At 44.9% G+C, this 18617-nt stretch overlaps 1 protein-coding gene across 1 annotated transcript; it reads right to left on the minus strand.

Annotated features, from left to right (window-relative positions):
• Positions 1-3187: 3187 nt before the first annotated feature.
• Positions 3188-18559, minus strand: LOC122934427 (dol-P-Man:Man(5)GlcNAc(2)-PP-Dol alpha-1,3-mannosyltransferase-like). Its single transcript, XM_044289882.1, has 9 exons — positions 18246-18559; positions 18071-18170; positions 12594-12741; positions 11564-11724; positions 8237-8357; positions 5909-6114; positions 5749-5825; positions 4355-4499; positions 3188-4276 (listed from the first exon to the last, which is right to left on the minus strand). Exons 1-9 carry the CDS (start codon positions 18436-18438, stop codon positions 4090-4092), a joined length of 1338 nt encoding a protein of 445 aa, XP_044145817.1. The 5' UTR covers positions 18439-18559; the 3' UTR covers positions 3188-4089.
• Between the last annotated feature and the right edge of the window lie 58 nt (positions 18560-18617).

An 18617-nucleotide genomic window follows, 5' to 3' on the forward strand; every position in this document is an offset into this window, starting at 1 on the left:
GGGGGACTGTGGAGGACGCACTGTTAGGGGGACCTGTGGAGGACGCACGTTATGGGAGGGGGATCTGTGGATGACACTATATAGCATCTTATGCTATGTGTCATCCACAGCTCTCTCCCATAACAGTGCCATGCACAGATCTCCCCCATAACATGCGTCCTCCACAGGTCCCCATAACAGTGCCATCCACAATTTGTTTAATATCGCCTTTGAACATAATTTTTCAAGTAAAATCATATAAACCCCTTTTTGTCATTTTGGTCCCTATTGACTATAATGGAGGTGGGGGCGGAGGCACGGCGAGAGGTTGCCAGAATAAATGTCGGATATGTCGTAGTTTTATTCCGGCAGCCTCTTGCTGTACGCTGCAGTGCCTCCGCCCTGCCCCCATTATAGTCAATGGGGACAGAGCGGCAGTCCGGGGGCACACGTTCACTAGCGGCAGGACGGATAAGACAGGCTGTTAACCCGACGGCGCAGCCTGCCGGAGGTCCGTGATGCTAGTGTGAAAGCCTTATTCTTAATTTTTTTTTATTACATGTATGAAAAACAAATCAAAAACTGATTGCACCCGCACAGAATTTTTTTTTAATACTGAACGCATTTGCAGACAAAATGGACTGAGCTTGTGTGCAAAACCATAATTTTTTTTTTCCTGACCAGACCCCGAGAGAATCCGTAATGCTTGTGTGAAAGAGGCCTAAGGGTGTAGTCACAGGCAGATTTGTTGCAGAATATTCTAGGGCAGGGGTCAGCAACCTTTGGCACTCCAGCATGCTCTTCTGAGAAGAGTAGAGGAAGTATGCATGCGAGAGTGCCGGAGGTTGCGGACCCCTGATCTAGGGTCTGCAGAAACAACCCCCGTCACATACATGAAGTGGACTTTTCAGTTACAGAAATAGCTGCCGCGTGTTAATACATTCTATTGCCAGGGAGTCTTAGAATTAACACGTGATTAGTAATGTATTTACTGTGTAAATGTGAACTGACGATCATAGGTGGATACACTTCTATTTTCATTTAACACTAAAGGAGAACTTCCTAATCAAAGCTTTCTATTGTAGGGCACATTATTGGCCCACTTACGTCACAGAAATTGTCGGATAGCTGCCTAAACACAAGGTAAGTGGTTATAGATGGCATCACATGCATTTCTGCAATTATGGTCTGATTTTATGTTTGAATGTGACCTTTGTTCCATCTCGCTATAGGGTTAATGCGGGTAAAAGGAAAATCCGCAGTTGTCTGGAAAAACTATCCCCCTTGAAACCCTGTTTAACTGGAGATAAAGAGCCAACATCTGAACTTGTGGTTCAGGACTATCTACCCCTGGTAGGTGCTCTAAATGTTAGTCTATCCATAAACACATTACATGTGAGTCATTGACCTGCAGATTATGGTGGGACCGGCTGCCTGAAGGCCCCTTTACATGGCCAGATGTAGCAATCGATTGTCAGGAAGGAAGCGTTCCTGCTTGTCAGTAGTGACCACAGCATTTACATACAGGTGAAACTCAAAAAAAATTGAATATTGTGCAAAGTTCATTTATTTCAGTAATGCAACTTAAAAGGTGAAACTAACATATGGGACTCATTACAGGCAAAGCGAGATATTTCAAGCCTTTACTTGTTATTATTTGGATGATTATGGCTTACAGTTTATGAAAACCCCAAAGTCACAATTTCAGGTCCCTTCGCTCAGGGGGCTATGGATTAGTTAGCTGACTAGAGTGTGACACTTTGAGCCTAGAATACTGAACCCTTTCACAAAATTCTAATTTTAAGCTGCATTACTGAAATAAATGGACTTTTACACGATATTCGAATTTTTCGAGTTTCACCTGTACAGTATGGGGAGGAGCGATCACTAATGCCATCGCTCATCCTCACAGAGAATCATTGTTTGCAGGCAGCAGTTTTGTTTAGGCTACTTTCACACTGGCGTTTCTGGGTCCACTTGTAAGATCCGTTCAGGGATCTCACAAGCGGTCCAAAACAGATCAGTTTTGCCCCAATGCATTCTAAATGGATAAGGATCCACTCAGAATGCATCAGTTTGCCTCCGATCAATCACCATTCCGCTCTGGAGGCGGACGCTGCTTGCAGCGTTTTGATGTCTGTCTGACGAAACTGAGCCAAACGATATGGTGTAATTGAAAACGGATCTGCAATATGGTGCAATTGAAAACGGATCCGCCTCCCATTGACTTTCAGTGTAAGTCAAAACGGATCAGTTTGCATTATCATGGTAACGGATACAAGCGTTTGCATTATAGGTGCGGATCCGTCTGTGCAGATACCAGACGGATCCGCCTAACGCAGGTGTGAAAGTAGCCTTAGATGGCGCGATCTGCTGCTGGCAGATGATGCAGAGAAGCAGAGGTACGGTCTTGCTAAGATTTGCTACTTCCTCTGCAGCAAGTGTCACACAAGGTGTTAGTCTGTCAAAATGTTATATTAAAAAGACCAAACCTGTCTGCATATTGGAGGACATACTAAGACCGGAGTACCATGTGAGTGGTTCATGTGCCATAAAAAAAATAAAAAATCTGCAAAACACTGATACCAGCCAAGTGCATGCCGCCATATTATTATTTTTTTACTCCTGTAGAAATTTCCTATCCTTGTCCGCAAGGCAGACAAGAATAAGAGATTCTATTTTTGCAGGGCAGTGTGTGCAGACAGCATACAAGTTTGCTGTCCACATATTTTGCAACCCCCTTTGAAATGAATGGGTCCACATTCAATCTGCAAAAAATGCAGATCAGATACGGACTGAATCTACGGCATTCCGTATTTTGCGGACGGAACAGCTGGCCCCTAATAGAAGAGTACTATCCTTGTCCGTAATGCGGACAATAATAGGACATGTTCTATTTTTTTTTTGCGGAACAGAAATAGAGGAACGGAATGCACATGGATTAACTTCCGTTTTTTGGGGGACCCATTGAAATGAATGGTTCTGCATATGGTCCGCAAAAATGGTGCAGGGGCTTCAAAATATGTTTCTCACATATGAATTCACTGCTCAGAGTATTAGAGATAGTAGGCCAGTATTTAAAGGTCCAGTACCGGTTGTGCAAACAATTTCGAAGGTAAAATTAATCTTTAATTTGAACATATCCTATTTTGTTCTACCTCTTATTTACACATTTTATTTTTTCTTTAGATTAAATTGCAGTCGCCTGAGGGTTTTTTCAACTTAAACAGCTGCTTTTCCAGTGTTGTTCAGATCTCACTTCAGCGTTTACTCCGCGCTTCCCCATTCACCTGTCATCGTGGAAGCCTTAGTCCAGTGTCTGAGCCTTGCCCAGTAGAGCATGGGGACTTCATCGGAGAATCACAAACTTGCAAAGGAGGATCTCAACCACAGGTTCCAATGATAAAGGATACTTCACCTCTGCCTGTCTATGCCACATCTTGTCCTGAAGCTCTTTGCCATCAAGCAGACAGTGGGCGAGGATCAGAGACAGATCCATGTGACACTTCACCATGTCCTTCAGAGACTGGCAATGAATTGGATACAGATCTTGAAGGATGTTCTTGGGCCACTGCCGTAGCGCTAGCATGGCTTGAGCATCGTTGTGCTGGCTACTTTATAGAATGGGAGCTTCTGGCAGCAAAGGCAGAGGGTTGGCTACGAGCACAGACCCTTCCTGATGGTCTACAGTTGCTTGCTTTAAAAGGGGCTGCTCGACAGCTTTTCTTACTTCTCCGTCACTGGGATGAAAACCTCAACTTAAATATTCTCTGTTATAAGCCAGGTGATGTGTGAAGTGATCAACTTGGTGTCTTAAAGGCAATGACCAAAGCTGGCTACTGCCTTATACTGAGGACATACAGGATGAATGATACCAGAAAGCAGTTACCAGTCTTCTTCTTTCCTTACAAGGACACTTTTGAGCTAAAATCAACCAGGTATTTTACATTTATTAGGTTTAAAAAAAAAAATAGCATATAAAGACAACGCGTCTCTCATTCCCTGTTCAATTTCAGAGAAAGACCTAACACATCTCAGTCAGAGTAAACTGCAACCTACAGACTCTCCAGATGTGAATAAGATTGTAGGTTTCTTCTGTACTAACAGAGATCAGTCCTTTTTCTTAAGAGGAGTCCTGGAGGTTGCTACATTGGCTTTGGGCGACTTCTCATCTGGTGGAACACCAAACCATAGGTGAAGTAGAATGGCCACATGACACAAGTGGAGGGCACCTGAGCTCATAGGAGTGGAGGGGAAGGTGTTCCACGACAGCTCAATGAGACCCAAGACAAGAATTCTGAAAAGGGAAAAACAGGACACTTAATATTAGACAATAAGCACAGGAAGCAACACCACTAATGTCATGACTTCATACTTGGCAAGTCCTGGCAGGACGCTGCTATCCGTGCACCACAACAGATATGGAAGCGTGTGGAAGTACCAGACATAGAACTGGTAATGTAGAGAGCGGCTGAATGCAACACCCAGGAAGTTACTAGTAAATAAGACAAAAATAATCTCTGATAGAGTCAAGGTCTGTGCAGATTTTGTTGATTTTAGATGACCTGAAACATGAATTCTTACTCTAAGGCCTCGTGCACACGACCGTTGTGTTTTGCGCATCCGCAAAACACAGATGGCGTCCGTGTGCATTCCGCCATTTGCGGAACGGCATGGACAGCCATTAATATAACTGCCTATTCTTGTCCGCAAAACAGACAAGAATAGGACAGGTTATATATTTTTTTGCGGACCACGGAACTGAGCAATGGATGCGGACAGCACATGGAGTGCTGTCCGCATCTTTTGCGGCCCCATTGAAGTGAATGGGTCCACATCAGGCAAAAACTGCGGCTCGGATGTGGACCAAAACAACGGTCGTGTTGATGAGGCCTAAAGCTGAAGTGTAAGTAAAAAAATCCTCAGTATTGTGAAGACTTTTAGATATGATTATATGTAAATCATTATATTTAATGTTTCTGTATCTGATACACGTTCTAATAATAAACTTATGGATGCTTTTTTTTCCTTTCATAATAGTAACATTTAAGTACACCAGTTAAACTAATTAAGAAATTCTCAGGAAATGCATTTCTTCAAAATTGCGATTAGGACTGCAGGAATGCTACTACTTCACCAATCCTCCTCTGTTCCTGTGCTGATGCTTCATCTGGCTGATCTTTGCTTTCTGTTCCCTATTGATATGACCACTCAGCCAGTCACTGGCTATAATGGCGGTTACAGACTAGGCAGCAAAGATGGGGAGGGGTGAAGCTGGGTTTTGAAACATCAGAATGGAGGAAGATAAAGCGAGTATTGACTTATGGTATTTTAAAGAAGTTGTTACAATATCAGATGGGCGGTTGTCCGACATCTGGTACCCCCGCTGATTGGCTGCATGAGGAGACAGCGCGTGCAGTGCCAACTCCCTTCTCTCTTCCTGTCCGTTGCTGCTGTCAATGGCAAAGACCACAGACGGCAGCAGCGGACATGAAGAGAGATGGGAGACAGCATCTGCGCATGCCATCTCCTCATATAGGTGATCGGCGGAGGTGCAGGGTGTCGGATGCCCACCAATCTGATTATGATGACCTATCGGGTCATCAATAGTAAAAGCCTGGGCAACCTCTTTAAACCAAGGAGACTTTAACGACTCTCTAAGTAATTAAAAGCATGCCAGTCAAAATGACTGGTGCTTTTTTACTTTGCAAAGTCTGAACCAAGTGGACATGAACATGAAAACATTTGGATTGTTCTCTGTAAGGATACTATTTGCTGAAAGTCTGGGTGTCTGGGGTTTCCTCTGAGCCGGATCCTTCAAGAGTGTAAGAATTCTTTCCCTGGACCTGTATTAAATAGGAACAAACTGAATTACACTAAGTGGTTGTCTTTACCATATTGCCACCTACATATTTCTTATAGTAGGTACCTGTGCCAGCGGTAGAAGCAAAACAGCAGCAGTCCAGTCAGGTGAGCTGAAAGTAACGCTAAATGGAAAGCCCGGTGCTGAAACACATACTCCGGGAGGAAGCGCCAATTTACTGTCCACTGGAATAGGAACTGTCTTCCAAAATCAAAGGATCGCAGGAGGTATCCAGCAGGATTTTCCAGCAGAAAGGGTAGGGCCAGGACAATCTGTGGTATCACATTGTGGGAGAAAGACATGCAGATCTATTATGAAGATACTGTTTATATATGGCATCAGTAAAAACTACAGACCATCCCACGAAAAATGAGCCCTCACACAGCTCAGTAGACATAACTATAAAAAAGTTATGGGGGTCAGAATATGGTGATACTAAAACACAAGAGCTATGCAAATATCATATCACTGTAATTATACTGGAGAATGAAGAGCACAATTAAGTTTTACCGCATAGTGAACGCCGTGAAAACAAAACCCATAAAACTATGGCGGAATAACTTTTTTTTTTTGGAATTTGTTCCCACTACACCCTATGCAATATTAGATGGTGCTATTAGAAAGAACAACTTGTCTGGGGAAAAAAAGTCCTCATATGGCTGTGTGAACAGAGAACCAAAAAAAAGAAAAAAGAAATTGCTCCGGGCATCGCCATGTCAGGAAAAGGTTAACGTATACTGCAAAAGTAATCACCACCACTTTCCCAAATTATTATTATTTTTTTTTTAAGTTTAGTTACTCTTTAAGCAGTTTTTTACAGTATCAATGTGAGCACTTTGTCCTCAGAACCAGTAGTACACATGCAGCAGAAGTCCGGTCTCTGGAGCCCCCTAAACCTTGATTGGCCACAGAGGTCATGAACCAAACCCCTTCCTGATCCTGCAAGATCCGGAAGCAGCCGGGCAGGGGGCATGGTGGGACCACAGACTAGTTAGTGTGGTTTTCTTTTTTATGGGGCACACATTAGAACCATAGTGGTCGTTGGCACCTAGGATGGACAATCCCCCTTATATGTGACAAATTGGCAAAAAAAGAAGACATTGGGTAAGAGGCAACACCTTTTACAGCACTGTATATCAGTAAGTCTTTTTGTTTTGCTGTACAGAAAGCACCTGGCACAGGTTAGAGGCATATCCTGACATCTTTGCCCAGCAGATGCCCTAAATGCAGACTAAATAAAGCTTTATTGCATTATACAGTTAAAGTCTACATAAAATAATTTCACTGGAGATATTTTGTATCTGCACACTATCTGTTCAATAAATTTATAGTTCTGCTGGACCTCGATACCATAGAGCAGGCCCTATAACGCAGTCAAAACTTAAAATTAGGCCCCTTTCACACGGGCGAGTATTCCGCGCGGGTTGAAAGCATTGCACCCGCACTGAATCCTGACCCATTCATTTCTATGGGGCTGTGCACACGAGCGTTGATTTTCACGCATCACTTGTGCATTGCATGAAAAGCGCAGAATGCTCCTCTTTGTGCGTTTTTCACGTAACGCAGGCCCCATAGAAATGAATGGGGTTGCGTGAAAATCGCAAGCAAGTGCGGATGCGGTGCAATTTTCACGCACGGTTGCTAGGAGATGGTAAAAGATCATGTGACTGACCATGTGATGACCGGAGTGACGTCACCACAGGTCCTTTTCCTGCACACAGCAAAGAAGACAGAAGAGAAGTATTATTTTACTGAGAGAGTAGTGGATGCATGGAATAGCCTTCCTGCAGAAGTGGTAGCTGCAAATACAGTGAAGGAGTTTAAGCATGCATGGGATAGGCATAAGGCCATCCTTCATATAAGATAGGGCCAGGGGCTAGCCATAGTATTTAGTATATTGGGCAGACTAGATGGGCCAAATGGTTCTTATCTGCCGACACATTCTATGTTTCTATAAGAGATGCCGGGCTGCGCGATCAAGTGGATTAAGGGGAGTTAAAAATTTTTTGTTTTTTAACCCCTCCAGCGTTATTATACTATGCATTCTGTATTCAGAATGCTATTATTTTCCCTTATAACCATGTTATAAGGGAAAATAATACAATCTACAGAACACCGATCCCAAGCCCGAACTTCTGTGAAGAAGTTTGGGTTTGAGTACCAAACATGCCGATTTTTCTCACACGCGTGCAAAACGCATTACAATGTTTTGCATGCATGCACCCGCACCTTTTCCCGCAACGCCAGTGTGAAAGAGGCCTAAAAGTCTCAAAATCACCACCAGTAATTATAGTACTAAACGTCTGGAAAAGAGCTGAGAGTTTTCCTTTGAAGTCAATTTGTAATCTACATATACAAAGTATGAGAACTGGCACCAGGTCAATGGGCACTCACCTGAAGCAGGGCACAGATACAGAGTTTTGGCATGGTGCGCAGCAGTCCAAACCGGCACAGAAGGAGATACAGAAGTCCAGGAGCTAATAGCAGAATGTTCATTTTCACAGATACAGCCAAGCTGCAGGAATATAGTGGACAAACCGGATATATAAAAACAACTGTATACATTAACACACCAACAGGTTAAAGGGGTTGTCTCACTTCAGCAAGTGAAATCATGTAGAGAACATTAACACAAGGCACTCACTAATGTATTGTTTTTACAGGGCTTGACAAATTTCCTTGGAATCTAGGAGCCAGATAAAAAAGTTAGGAGCCCCCCCTCGGTATTAAAATCATTGGAGGGCAGTGCGCCCTCCCCCCATCATTGGTGGCAGCGGCAGTTCTGATCGGAGTCCCAGCAGTGTAATGCTGGTGCTCCGATCGGTTACCATGGCAGCCAGGATGCTACTGAAGTCCTGGCTGCCATGGTCAGTTACTCAGCAGCATTATACTTACATGCGCTGTGGCCGCCCAATGCTCCTTCTTGCTTATGCTTAAAGCAATGCGCCGCACAGACCTGTGACGCGTTACAAGAAGGAGCGTCGGGCGGCCACAGCGCATGTAAGTATATTGCTGCAGAGTAACTGGCCATGGCAGACCCTGCCTGCCATGGTAACCGATTGGAGACCCAGCATTACACTGCTGGGACTCCGATCGGAACTGTCGCTGCCACCAATGATGGGGGGGGGGAGAGCGCACTGCCCACCAATGATGGAGGGAGGCCGACCCCTATCGTACTGCCACTCACCACAGTTCTGAGAAGGAGACGCGCCGCAGCGATGAGGAGCCTGAGCTAGTAGCGGTCCTTTTCACTGTAGTCTGGGGCAGGAAGCGTGAGGGGCTCCTGCATGACGCCGCGTCTACTCTAAACTTAAAGGGCTGCTGGGCCTATTTTCAAGCAGGGGAAAATACCCAGGCGCCAGGACAAAATTCCTGATAGCCATGGCGACCTGGCATTTGTCGAGCCCTGTGTTATTATCCATATTGCTTCCTTTGCTGGCTGGATTCATTTTTCCATCACATTATACATTGCTTGTTTCCATGGTTTAACCACCCTGCTATCCATCAGTGAAGGTCGTGCTTGCAAAATATAGGAAAAAGCATCAGCCTCTCTGGTGCCCGGGACCGCAAGAGGACACACAGGCTGGTGTTTTTTTTTCTATAGTGTGCAAGCATGCATGCATGACCACTTCTGCTGGTTCGCAGGGTGGTCGTAACCATGGAAACAAGCAGTGTATAACGTGATGGAAAAATTAAACAAGCCAGCAAAGGAGGCAATATGGACAATCATAATACATTAGTAAGTGCCTTGTATTAACCTTCTCTACATGATAAATGCCACTTGCTGAACAGAGACAACCCCTCTAATACCGTTCCTCTATACTGAGGCCCTCTGACAGCAAGAAACCAAAAACTGCAAAACCCAAATCACTTCACATTAATTTCTCAGCACAATTTTTGAATTATGTTAAAGGAAACCTGTCAGCTCCCTTGACATTCCAGATTCCTCATGAATGGGGAATGGAAAGTATGTATTATAACATGTCAGGAGAGGTGACGGGTCTCTATACCCTTCTTGCTTTTAGTTAAAGTGGTTGTCCGCCGAAATAAAAGAGGTAAAATAATAAAACTTATTGATGTACTTTAATGTTGAATACTGCCCCACTGGCCTGATTTAAGCCCCTCTCTTGGTTGCAGAGTCTCCACTTTAATTTATTTTTTAAATCAGTTTACTTTTTATTGAAATAAAGATTATCACATGAACACCAAAAAGGAGTTCTTAGTTTTTGTACAGTTGAAAACAAGTACAAAATAATGCAAAGATAGCGGTGTACGCAGACACCATAGTCAAATATAGCAAATCAAAAATTATATGACCAATACAGCATTAGAATAATTAGAGCGCTGTAACATTTTAACTCAATAACACCCTCTTACCCACCCCTTCCCAGCTTGAGCAGAGAGACAGCAATGTCGGCACATTAAGAACAATCATACGTCTGGGAAACAGGACAGCGCTATCTGAGTATAGCTCAGGCGATAAGTCACTACTTGGCAACTATGTAGAACCCCTGGGGAGGGAGTGTACTCCACTTTAATTTCAATAGGCAGAGAGCGTCTAACCCCTTTTCTCGCTGATGTGATGAAGGGTTAGTTGGCTGACTGAATTCAGTAGCTAAGTCAGGCTCCTTCTCCATCTTGGCTGATGCAGAGATGGAGATTGGCTTAGCTAATGAACTGAGCCAGCCCTAGGTCACTGGCATCTGAATCAATGCTGAAGTGGAGGTCCAGAACCAAGAGAGGGGTGATGAAATCGGGCCAACACAGGATTCGAAATTAAGTAATTTAGTAAGTTTTATAATTTGTCAACTAAAAAAAAGTTAGCTTGCCTTGCTTTGATTAAAATGATTCTTCTCCAGCAAATACTTTATAAAAAATAAAAAAAGGTCTGCCCTATTTGGATTGGGGACTCTTTTTTTAACTCTTGGAAAGTCTCCTTAATGACCTGATATGGGGAAGGAAGAGAGTCCAGAATAAACAAAAATATTTATGGCTCTCAGAGGAAGATGGGGGCTTATCTCCAAGGATATTATCTTGCCGTCCAGATTCAGTGGTATATGGGCGACATAGGTAATATATCATATCTTCTTACTAAAGAATTTCCAGGTCCTCAGCAAGATACATTTAGTATTCTGGAATCAGGTTATATGGGAATACGAGGGAAAAAATGCACTGCAATGTAATCTATGATGCTGTGCGCACGATCAATGCCGCTCCAGGACATATGGTCCGCTCACTGACCTTATGTCTCGGAGGGCATACGGTCGTGTGCAAGAGGCCTTACTCTCCTACTGACCTGCTCCATCTTTGCCTGGAGACTGACTGTTGGGTGGGGCTTAGTGGTCCTTTTGCCCTACTGCAGACAGGGCAGAGGAGGGAGGCTCCAGCTGCAACCACTTGTCTTACAGCTGGTCACAGAACAGTGAGGAGGAGGGGGGACATGGCTGAGCTCCCGGGAAAGAGTGAAGATTCCTTTATATCTTTCTCAGTTTTAATTGTAATATGAGCCATTAAAGGGAAAGGAGGCAATAAACAGAGGAAGAGCTGGGATAATTTTTGAATGTTCACATTTTCTGTGGTTAGTGTTCCCCTACTTAGATATACAGAAATATTCCACGGTCATGAAAAATAAATTATTTTACAGACTCTTGGCACGACCACTGCCAATTTTAATACTGTACAAGTATGTTGTAGGAATATAAAATATTTCTCATAATTTACCTGTAGAAAAAGCAGCCCCAGCTCCAGTGATCCTCTAATATTAGGTTGATAGCAAAGAATAAGATGACCATAGCCACTGGATCATTGAAGAGGCGAAGCAGGAAGATGGAGTGCACGCGATATGATGCACAGCACATGAAGAAGAACACATAAGGTGGTACCTAAGAATTGAGGAGGATAAACATATAGTAAGGTTGTGTTCTAGTTTGGATAGATTAGAAGAGATTAGCTAGATCACACGTGAGATTTAGGCCGAATGCACACGGCCGTGTTCCGCTATACAAGTGTATTACTGTACAGCAGCGGCGGCATGAAGCGCATGACGTCATAGCAACCAATGACGCCGTGCGCTCCTGCTCTGAACAGGAATCCAGCCCAGCATACTACTGACCGCGGAACAAGGCTGTGTGCATTCGGCCTTAGATAGAGATATAAGATAGATAGAGAGATATGAGATAGACAGAGAGAGATACGAGATGTGAGAGAAATTAGGGTACTTTCACACTAGCGTTTTTCTTTTCCGGCGCTGAGTTCCGTCCTAGGGGCTCAATACCGGAAAATAACTGATCAGTTTTATCCCCATGCACTCTGAATAGAGAGCAATCCGTTCAGGATGCATCAGGATGTCTTCAGTTCAGTCTTTTTTGACTGATCAGGCTTTTCAGAAAACCGTAACATGTTGTATTTTTACCTCCGGACAAAAATCCAGAACACTTTGACTAAACGCCGGATCCGGCCTTTTCCCCCCATTGACTTGCATTAACGCAGCTGTGTGTTCCGTTAAACCAGATCCGGCTTTTGCATGTTAAACCCGAAAAATGTGAAAAAAAAAGTTAAAGTCCATAAATGGCGGTTACGTTTTTTCCAATGCATTTTTTCATTGTGATCAAAATCCTGATCAGGATTCAAATGTGTTTTCACACGTTTTTCCGGATCCGGTGACGGAATTAAACGCCGGATTCAAACAACGCTAGTGTGAAAGTAGCCTTAGATTAGACAAGAGATTTAGACAGATATGCTGGTGACTTACCTTCTTAGTGAGAATATAGATGCGGAATACAAGAAACAGTGTCAGCAGATATAGTACCGCAAAGACATACTGAGCCAGCCTGATGTTGGTCCCATGCTCCGTTAAGTAGTAGAATGCACTAAAAATGTAGACAAATCCAGCTGGATACCTGTTTAAAAGAAAAAAGGACCAAAAATTCTGAGACAAATACAATATATGGTAAAGTTAGATTTATTGTTTTTACATGCTTGGCTTTATTTTTTGCTTCTAAGGGCTCACGCGCACTAACATTTTTGGTCCACATTTTTTTGCGGGTTGGATGCCGAATCATTCACACATGGTGTGCTGTCCATATGTCTGTTCTATGGCATAATATAGAACATGTCCTATTCTCGTACACATTACAGACAAGGATAGGACTGTTTTATTATGGCCCAGACGTTCCACAAAACGTTGAATGCACACGGCCGGTATCCGCAATTTGCGGACCCAAAACAGGCAACGGTCGCGTGCTTGAGCCCTTAGTCTTCTGGAGGAAGAGGTTGCTGGGTCATATGTTCGATACACCTCACCCCTAACATATACAGGGTATTAACACTGGCACAATAGATCAGCACCATCAATCAAAATCCTGCTTGGATGCCCACATTATCAGTAGGAGTAGGAGAGTTTCTGGTCAGCACTCTGGTGGAGGTGGTGCTCAGTGGTAGGAGGCAATCTCCAAGAAGTAAAATTAGTGAAACCACGGCACTCAAGGATTGTGAAAAAAATTGTCTTTATTCAGAGAGCTCTAAAAATGACCATTACAGAGTCGAAACTACACATCCGCTAATCTACACCTGCTCCAGCTTCTTCTAATCTGTGACCAAGGTCCGGGACGGTCGGCTCTCTAATGGTCATATTTGGAGCTCTTTGAATAAAGACAAATTTATTTGCATCCAAATCCTTGAGTTCCATGGTTTTACTAGTTTCAAATTATCAATAGGACATCCCTAACATGAAGATTTTATTGCCACATCCAGAACTGCAAGTTTTAGCAGCCTCTAGATTACACCAAAGTTGTCACCAACTTCCAGGCTGTTCATTTTACAAGGCAAAAACAGAAAACCTTTTTAGAGCTCAAGCACGTCCGCAAAACATGGATACCACCCAAGTGCATGCAAGCATTTTTTTTTTGTGTAAAAATGTCCTAGGATATTCTATTTTTATTTGCAGGAACGGATGTTAGATGCAGACAGTACACCATGCTGTCCGCATCTTTTGCAGCCCCATTGAGATCAAATGGGTCCAATCCAATCTGCATAAAACGCAGATCGGATGCAAACCAAAACTACGGCATGAGTCCTAACTTAAAGGGATTTTTCCACATTAGCAAATTATGTCTTATCACAACCTTGGGAATCCCCGTGACTTGACACCTCCACTGATCATTAGAACAAAGAGAGGTAGGAATGGGGCTGTGGTGCAGTTCCCACCAATATGCCATCACTCACTATCAATAATAAGAAAGAATCCACAAAGACATCCTGGGACTCCTCCAGCCTTTGACCATACCACACTTAGCAGTCCACAAGGGTTGGCTCTATATCTTCAGGCTTATGGCAGCTCATCATGAGCTCTAGTTTTAGTGGTGTTCCGGGGCAGACTGGCCATTGATCCTACATGGAAACTTCCTGGTGGGCCAATGACCAGGGTCCACTTGAGCCCTCCTCATGGCCACCAGCATAGTAAGTAATGATCTGATGCTCCTAGAGCTGGGAGTGTCAAGTACTTATGATGTACCTGGCTGGCAGCTGCCCTCTTGACTCCCAAATGTAGAGTGTAAGAGCTGCGCTCCTTGCTTCACCGTTCAGCTGAGCCCCGGTGCTCCTCAGCAGGCCGCACATCACGCTTCTGGCTGTGTGGGAAGAGCCGTGCAAGCCCGGAAGTCAGCCTTCTACACAGCCAGGAGCAAAGGGGACGGAGGATCTGCCGACCATCAGGGAAACAGGCGAGTATTGTTTTTTTATGGCGCTGGAGAGGGAACTAGAGGCCAAAAGGGGGCACAAGGAGGACAAAAGTACTGTGAAGGGGCACAAAGGTGGGCATATCTACTGTGAGCGGGTCACAATGTGGATATTACTACTGTGAGGGTGCACAATGTGGGTATTAGTACTGTGTGGTAGCACTAACGGGAAATGCACTAGATTACCCTGTTGTACATTGGCATGGCTGGGTCGTACAGGACCAGCACAGCGCCCCCTGTTGGGGATTTTACAGAGGTAGTTACTATCCCTTCCTTTAGTGACTATTTTTGCTCAATCACCCAGGGCTCCAGATGGCGACCAGAATGGTCGCCAATGTGACTTAGAATTTACAAATGGCGACAAGACTTTTTAGTCTTGTCGCCATTTGCGACTAGACCCACCACCTCAGCTCTGCAGTTGAATACAGCGGCGGGCACAGGAGCTGATAGTTCCCTGCCCCGCCGCCGATGTTCTTCTCAGCAGCGCAGAGGAGGAGGAGTCTCTCCCTCCCCCTGTGCTGCTGCCTCCGCCAATAAGAAGAGAGACGGGAGGAGGGGGAGGAGGAGGAGGAGGAGGGGGGGGGGGCTGTGGCCACTGCGCCACCAATGAAGAAAACTGACCTGTAATACAAATACAGGAGGCGGGTGCCGGAATCACAGCTCCGCTGATCGCAGCTCCCTGTCACAAAGGTCGGGTGCCGGCTATTTGATTCCAGCACCCGCCTTCTGTATTTGTATAAGAAACATTGGTGTCACAGTTCGCCCCCCCCAACACCCCAGTATAAGAAACATTGGTGGCACAGTGGGAAGTGCCAATGAGGGATAAAAAAAATTAACTCACCTCCTCCAGTTGATCGCGTAGCTGCTGCCGGTCTCCTGTTCTTTCTTCAGGACCCGTTGTGACGTCACTGAGCTCATCACATGGTCCATTACCATGGTGATGGATCATGTGATGAGCACAGTAATGTCACCACAGGTCCTGAAGAAAGAACAGGAGACGATCAATTGGAGGAGGTGAGTTAATTATTTTTTTATTTTTTAACCCTCATTGGCACTGCCCACTGCGCCACCAATGTTTATTATATTGGGGGGGCGCACTGCGCCACTAATGTTTATCATACTGGGGTGTTGGGGGGGGGGGGCGCACTGCGCCACTAATGTTTGTCATACTGGGGTGTTGGGGGGGCGCACTGCGCCACCAATGTTTATTATATTGGGGTGTGGGGGGGGGGGGGGGCGCACTGCGCCACTAATGTTTATCATACTGGGGTGTTGGGGGGGGGGGGTGCACTGCGCCACTAATGTTTATTATATTGACCTTCAACTAAGCATTCTGTATTAAAGAATGCTATTATTTTCCCTTATAACCATGTTATAAGGGAAAATAATACAGTGAATAGACTGTCACCTAGCAACCATGCGTGAAAATCGCACCGCATCCGCACTTGCTTGCGATTTTCACGCAGTCCCATTAACTTCTATGGGGCCTGCGTTGCGTGAAAAACGCACAACATAGAGCATGCTGCGATTTCCACGCAATGCACAAGTGATGTGTGAAAATCACCCCTCGTGTGCACAGCCCCATAGAAGTGAATAGGTCCGGATTTAGTGCAGGTGCATTCCGGTATTTTAAAATGCCAGATCTGGCACTAATACATTCCTATGGGGAAAAATGCCGGATCCGGCATTCAGGCAAATCTTCAGGTTTTTTTGCCGGAGATAAAACCGTAGCATGCTGCAGTTTTATCTTTTGCCTGATCAGTCAAAATGACTGAACTGAAAACATCCTGAACGGATTGCTCTCCATTCAGAATGCATGGGGATATGCCTGATCAGTTCTTTTCTGGTATAGAGCCCCTAGGACGGAACTCAATACCGGAAAAGAAAAACGCTAGTGTGAAAGTACCCTAAAATATCCCAATTTTACATATAAAATATATAAACAATAAATAAATAAACATATTAAAGGGAACCTGTCACCGGGATTTTGGGTATAGAGCTGAGGACATGGGTTGCTAAATGGCAGCTAGCACATCTGCAATATCCAGTCCCCATAGCTCTGTGTGCTTTTATTGTGTAAAAAAAAAAAGATTTGATACATATGCAAATTACCCTGAGATGAGTCCTGTATGTGAGATGAGTCAGGGACAGGACTCATCTCAGGTTAATTTGCATATGTATCAAATCAGTTTTTTTACACAATAAAAGCACACAGAGCTATGGGGACTGGGTATTGTGGATGTGCTAGCGGCCATCTAGCAACCCATGTCCTCAGCTCTATACACAAAATCCCAGTGACAGGTTCCCTTTAAATAGCGCTGTCCAAACTATTAAAAAATATCTCCTATGCGGTGAGCATTCGCCATTTTTTAGTGAACTTGTCACCCCCAAAAAATAGGATAGGACTGTTCTATTATGGGCCGAACGTTTCATAAAATGCGAAATGCACGCGGCTTTTTATTTATTCATTTTTTGCTTTTTTACCAAATTTTTGATTCTGTTTCGATTTGGCGACTAAAAATTTGATTTGGCTCCTAAATTTTTCAGTTCAGAAGCCAATGGCTACTAGGTATTTTTTTTAGTCTGGAGCACTGTCACCACAGTGATCTTATTCCGGATCCATTGGACATCATGCCGACACAACAGCAAAACTCTGGATGCGGTGGGACCAGTTGGGTCTTTCATTTATTACAAGGTGCATTGGTACCACTGTGTACCCTATGATAGATTTTATTAGGGGAGACCGGGTGAGTATAGTTATGCATTGGGCGCAGTTATAGGAGTGGCTTAGGCTACTTTCACACTAGCGTTTTTTTGCGGATCTGTCATGGATCTGCAAAAACGCTTCCGTTACAATAATACAACCGCATGCATCCGTCATGAACAGATCCGGTTGCCTTAGGTCTTATATAGCCATGACGGATCCGTCTTGAACTCCTTTGAAAGTCAATGGGGGACGGATCTGTTTTCTATTGTGTCAGAGAAAACGGATCCGTCCCCATTGACTTACATCGTGTGTCATGACGGATCAGTCTTGCTCCGCACCACATTGCGGACAGAAAAACACTGCTTGAACCGTTATTCTGTCCGTGATGGGAGCGCGACCATCAGAACGGAATACATTCTGGTGTATTCCATTTCGTTCAGTTTTGTCCCGATTGACAATGAATGGGGACCAAAAGGAAGCGTTTTCTTCCGCTGTTGAGATCCTATGATCAATAGCGGAATTGAAAACGCTAGTGTGAAAGTAGCCTTAATGTAAAAAAATGTGCTGCGTTCTTTATGTACAATTGAGTGGCAAGAGGATTTAATGCCGAATCTCTGCCCTGATGCTGGAAATCCTGGCTACACCTCTGGTATTTGGTTCTGCAAGGGCGGTACTACAGTATTGTTGGCCCCACCTACTTATATTGGCCCTGCCTTCTGTCAATTTGGATCCACCTACAGCATGGGGCCACTTTAAGTTCCCAGCCGGCCCTTGCAGTATACTCACACCAGGGGCCCAGTGTCCCCCTGCAGCTTCATGTAATCATAGGTCCCATTCAGCACCCCTTCCACCTCATCCATGTAGGCTTTCCAGTCGATCTCTGTGTCTGTGGAGAGATCGCACATTAGGACTGTCCGTATTACACCCGTATCCTACACGACCGGTCAGCCTGTGCACTCACATGGGACCCTCTGGATTACCCAGTGTGTGACCCCCAGCTCGGCCAGGCACAGGCACACTCCCAGCAGCGCTGTGTACCGGGGGTCGATCAGAATCTGGAACTTGTTCTCCCATCCCCGGCGCAGACTCTCCATGAGGGTGGAGCGCCCCCCGGGCGGAGCCCCTCTCCTCCGGGCAGCAGCGGCTGGAGCCATCAGCTCGAGTATGACAGCTGCACCGGGCCAGCCGGAAACAGGAAGCGGCAGTGAGAGGCCGGGAAGACCCGGTGGGACGGGCGGTAAGTCTCAGCGCTGCATGCACATGACGTGTGTGTGTGTGTGGGGACACGTGGATGTAGTAGGGGGCGGCGCCGCGGATAAGCCGCAAACAGGCC

This window comes from Bufo gargarizans, chromosome 4 (genome assembly GCF_014858855.1).
Source record: "Bufo gargarizans isolate SCDJY-AF-19 chromosome 4, ASM1485885v1, whole genome shotgun sequence".
Taxonomy (NCBI): domain Eukaryota; kingdom Metazoa; phylum Chordata; class Amphibia; order Anura; family Bufonidae; genus Bufo; species Bufo gargarizans.

Bases quoted from the DNA above. Each gene is read 5' to 3' on its own strand.
- LOC122934427 (XM_044289882.1), bottom strand. From the start codon at position 18,438: ATGGCTCCAGCCGCTGCTGCCCGGAGGAGAGGGGCTCCGCCCGGGGGG. The intron at 12,742-18,070 runs GTGAGTATACTG...TCTTTTAAACAG, and splicing joins GGGGACACTGGGCCCCTGGT to GTATCCAGCTGGATTTGTCT. The intron at 8,358-11,563 runs GTAAATTATGAG...ATATTCCTGCAG, and splicing joins TGGGGCTGCTTTTTCTACAG to CTTGGCTGTATCTGTGAAAA.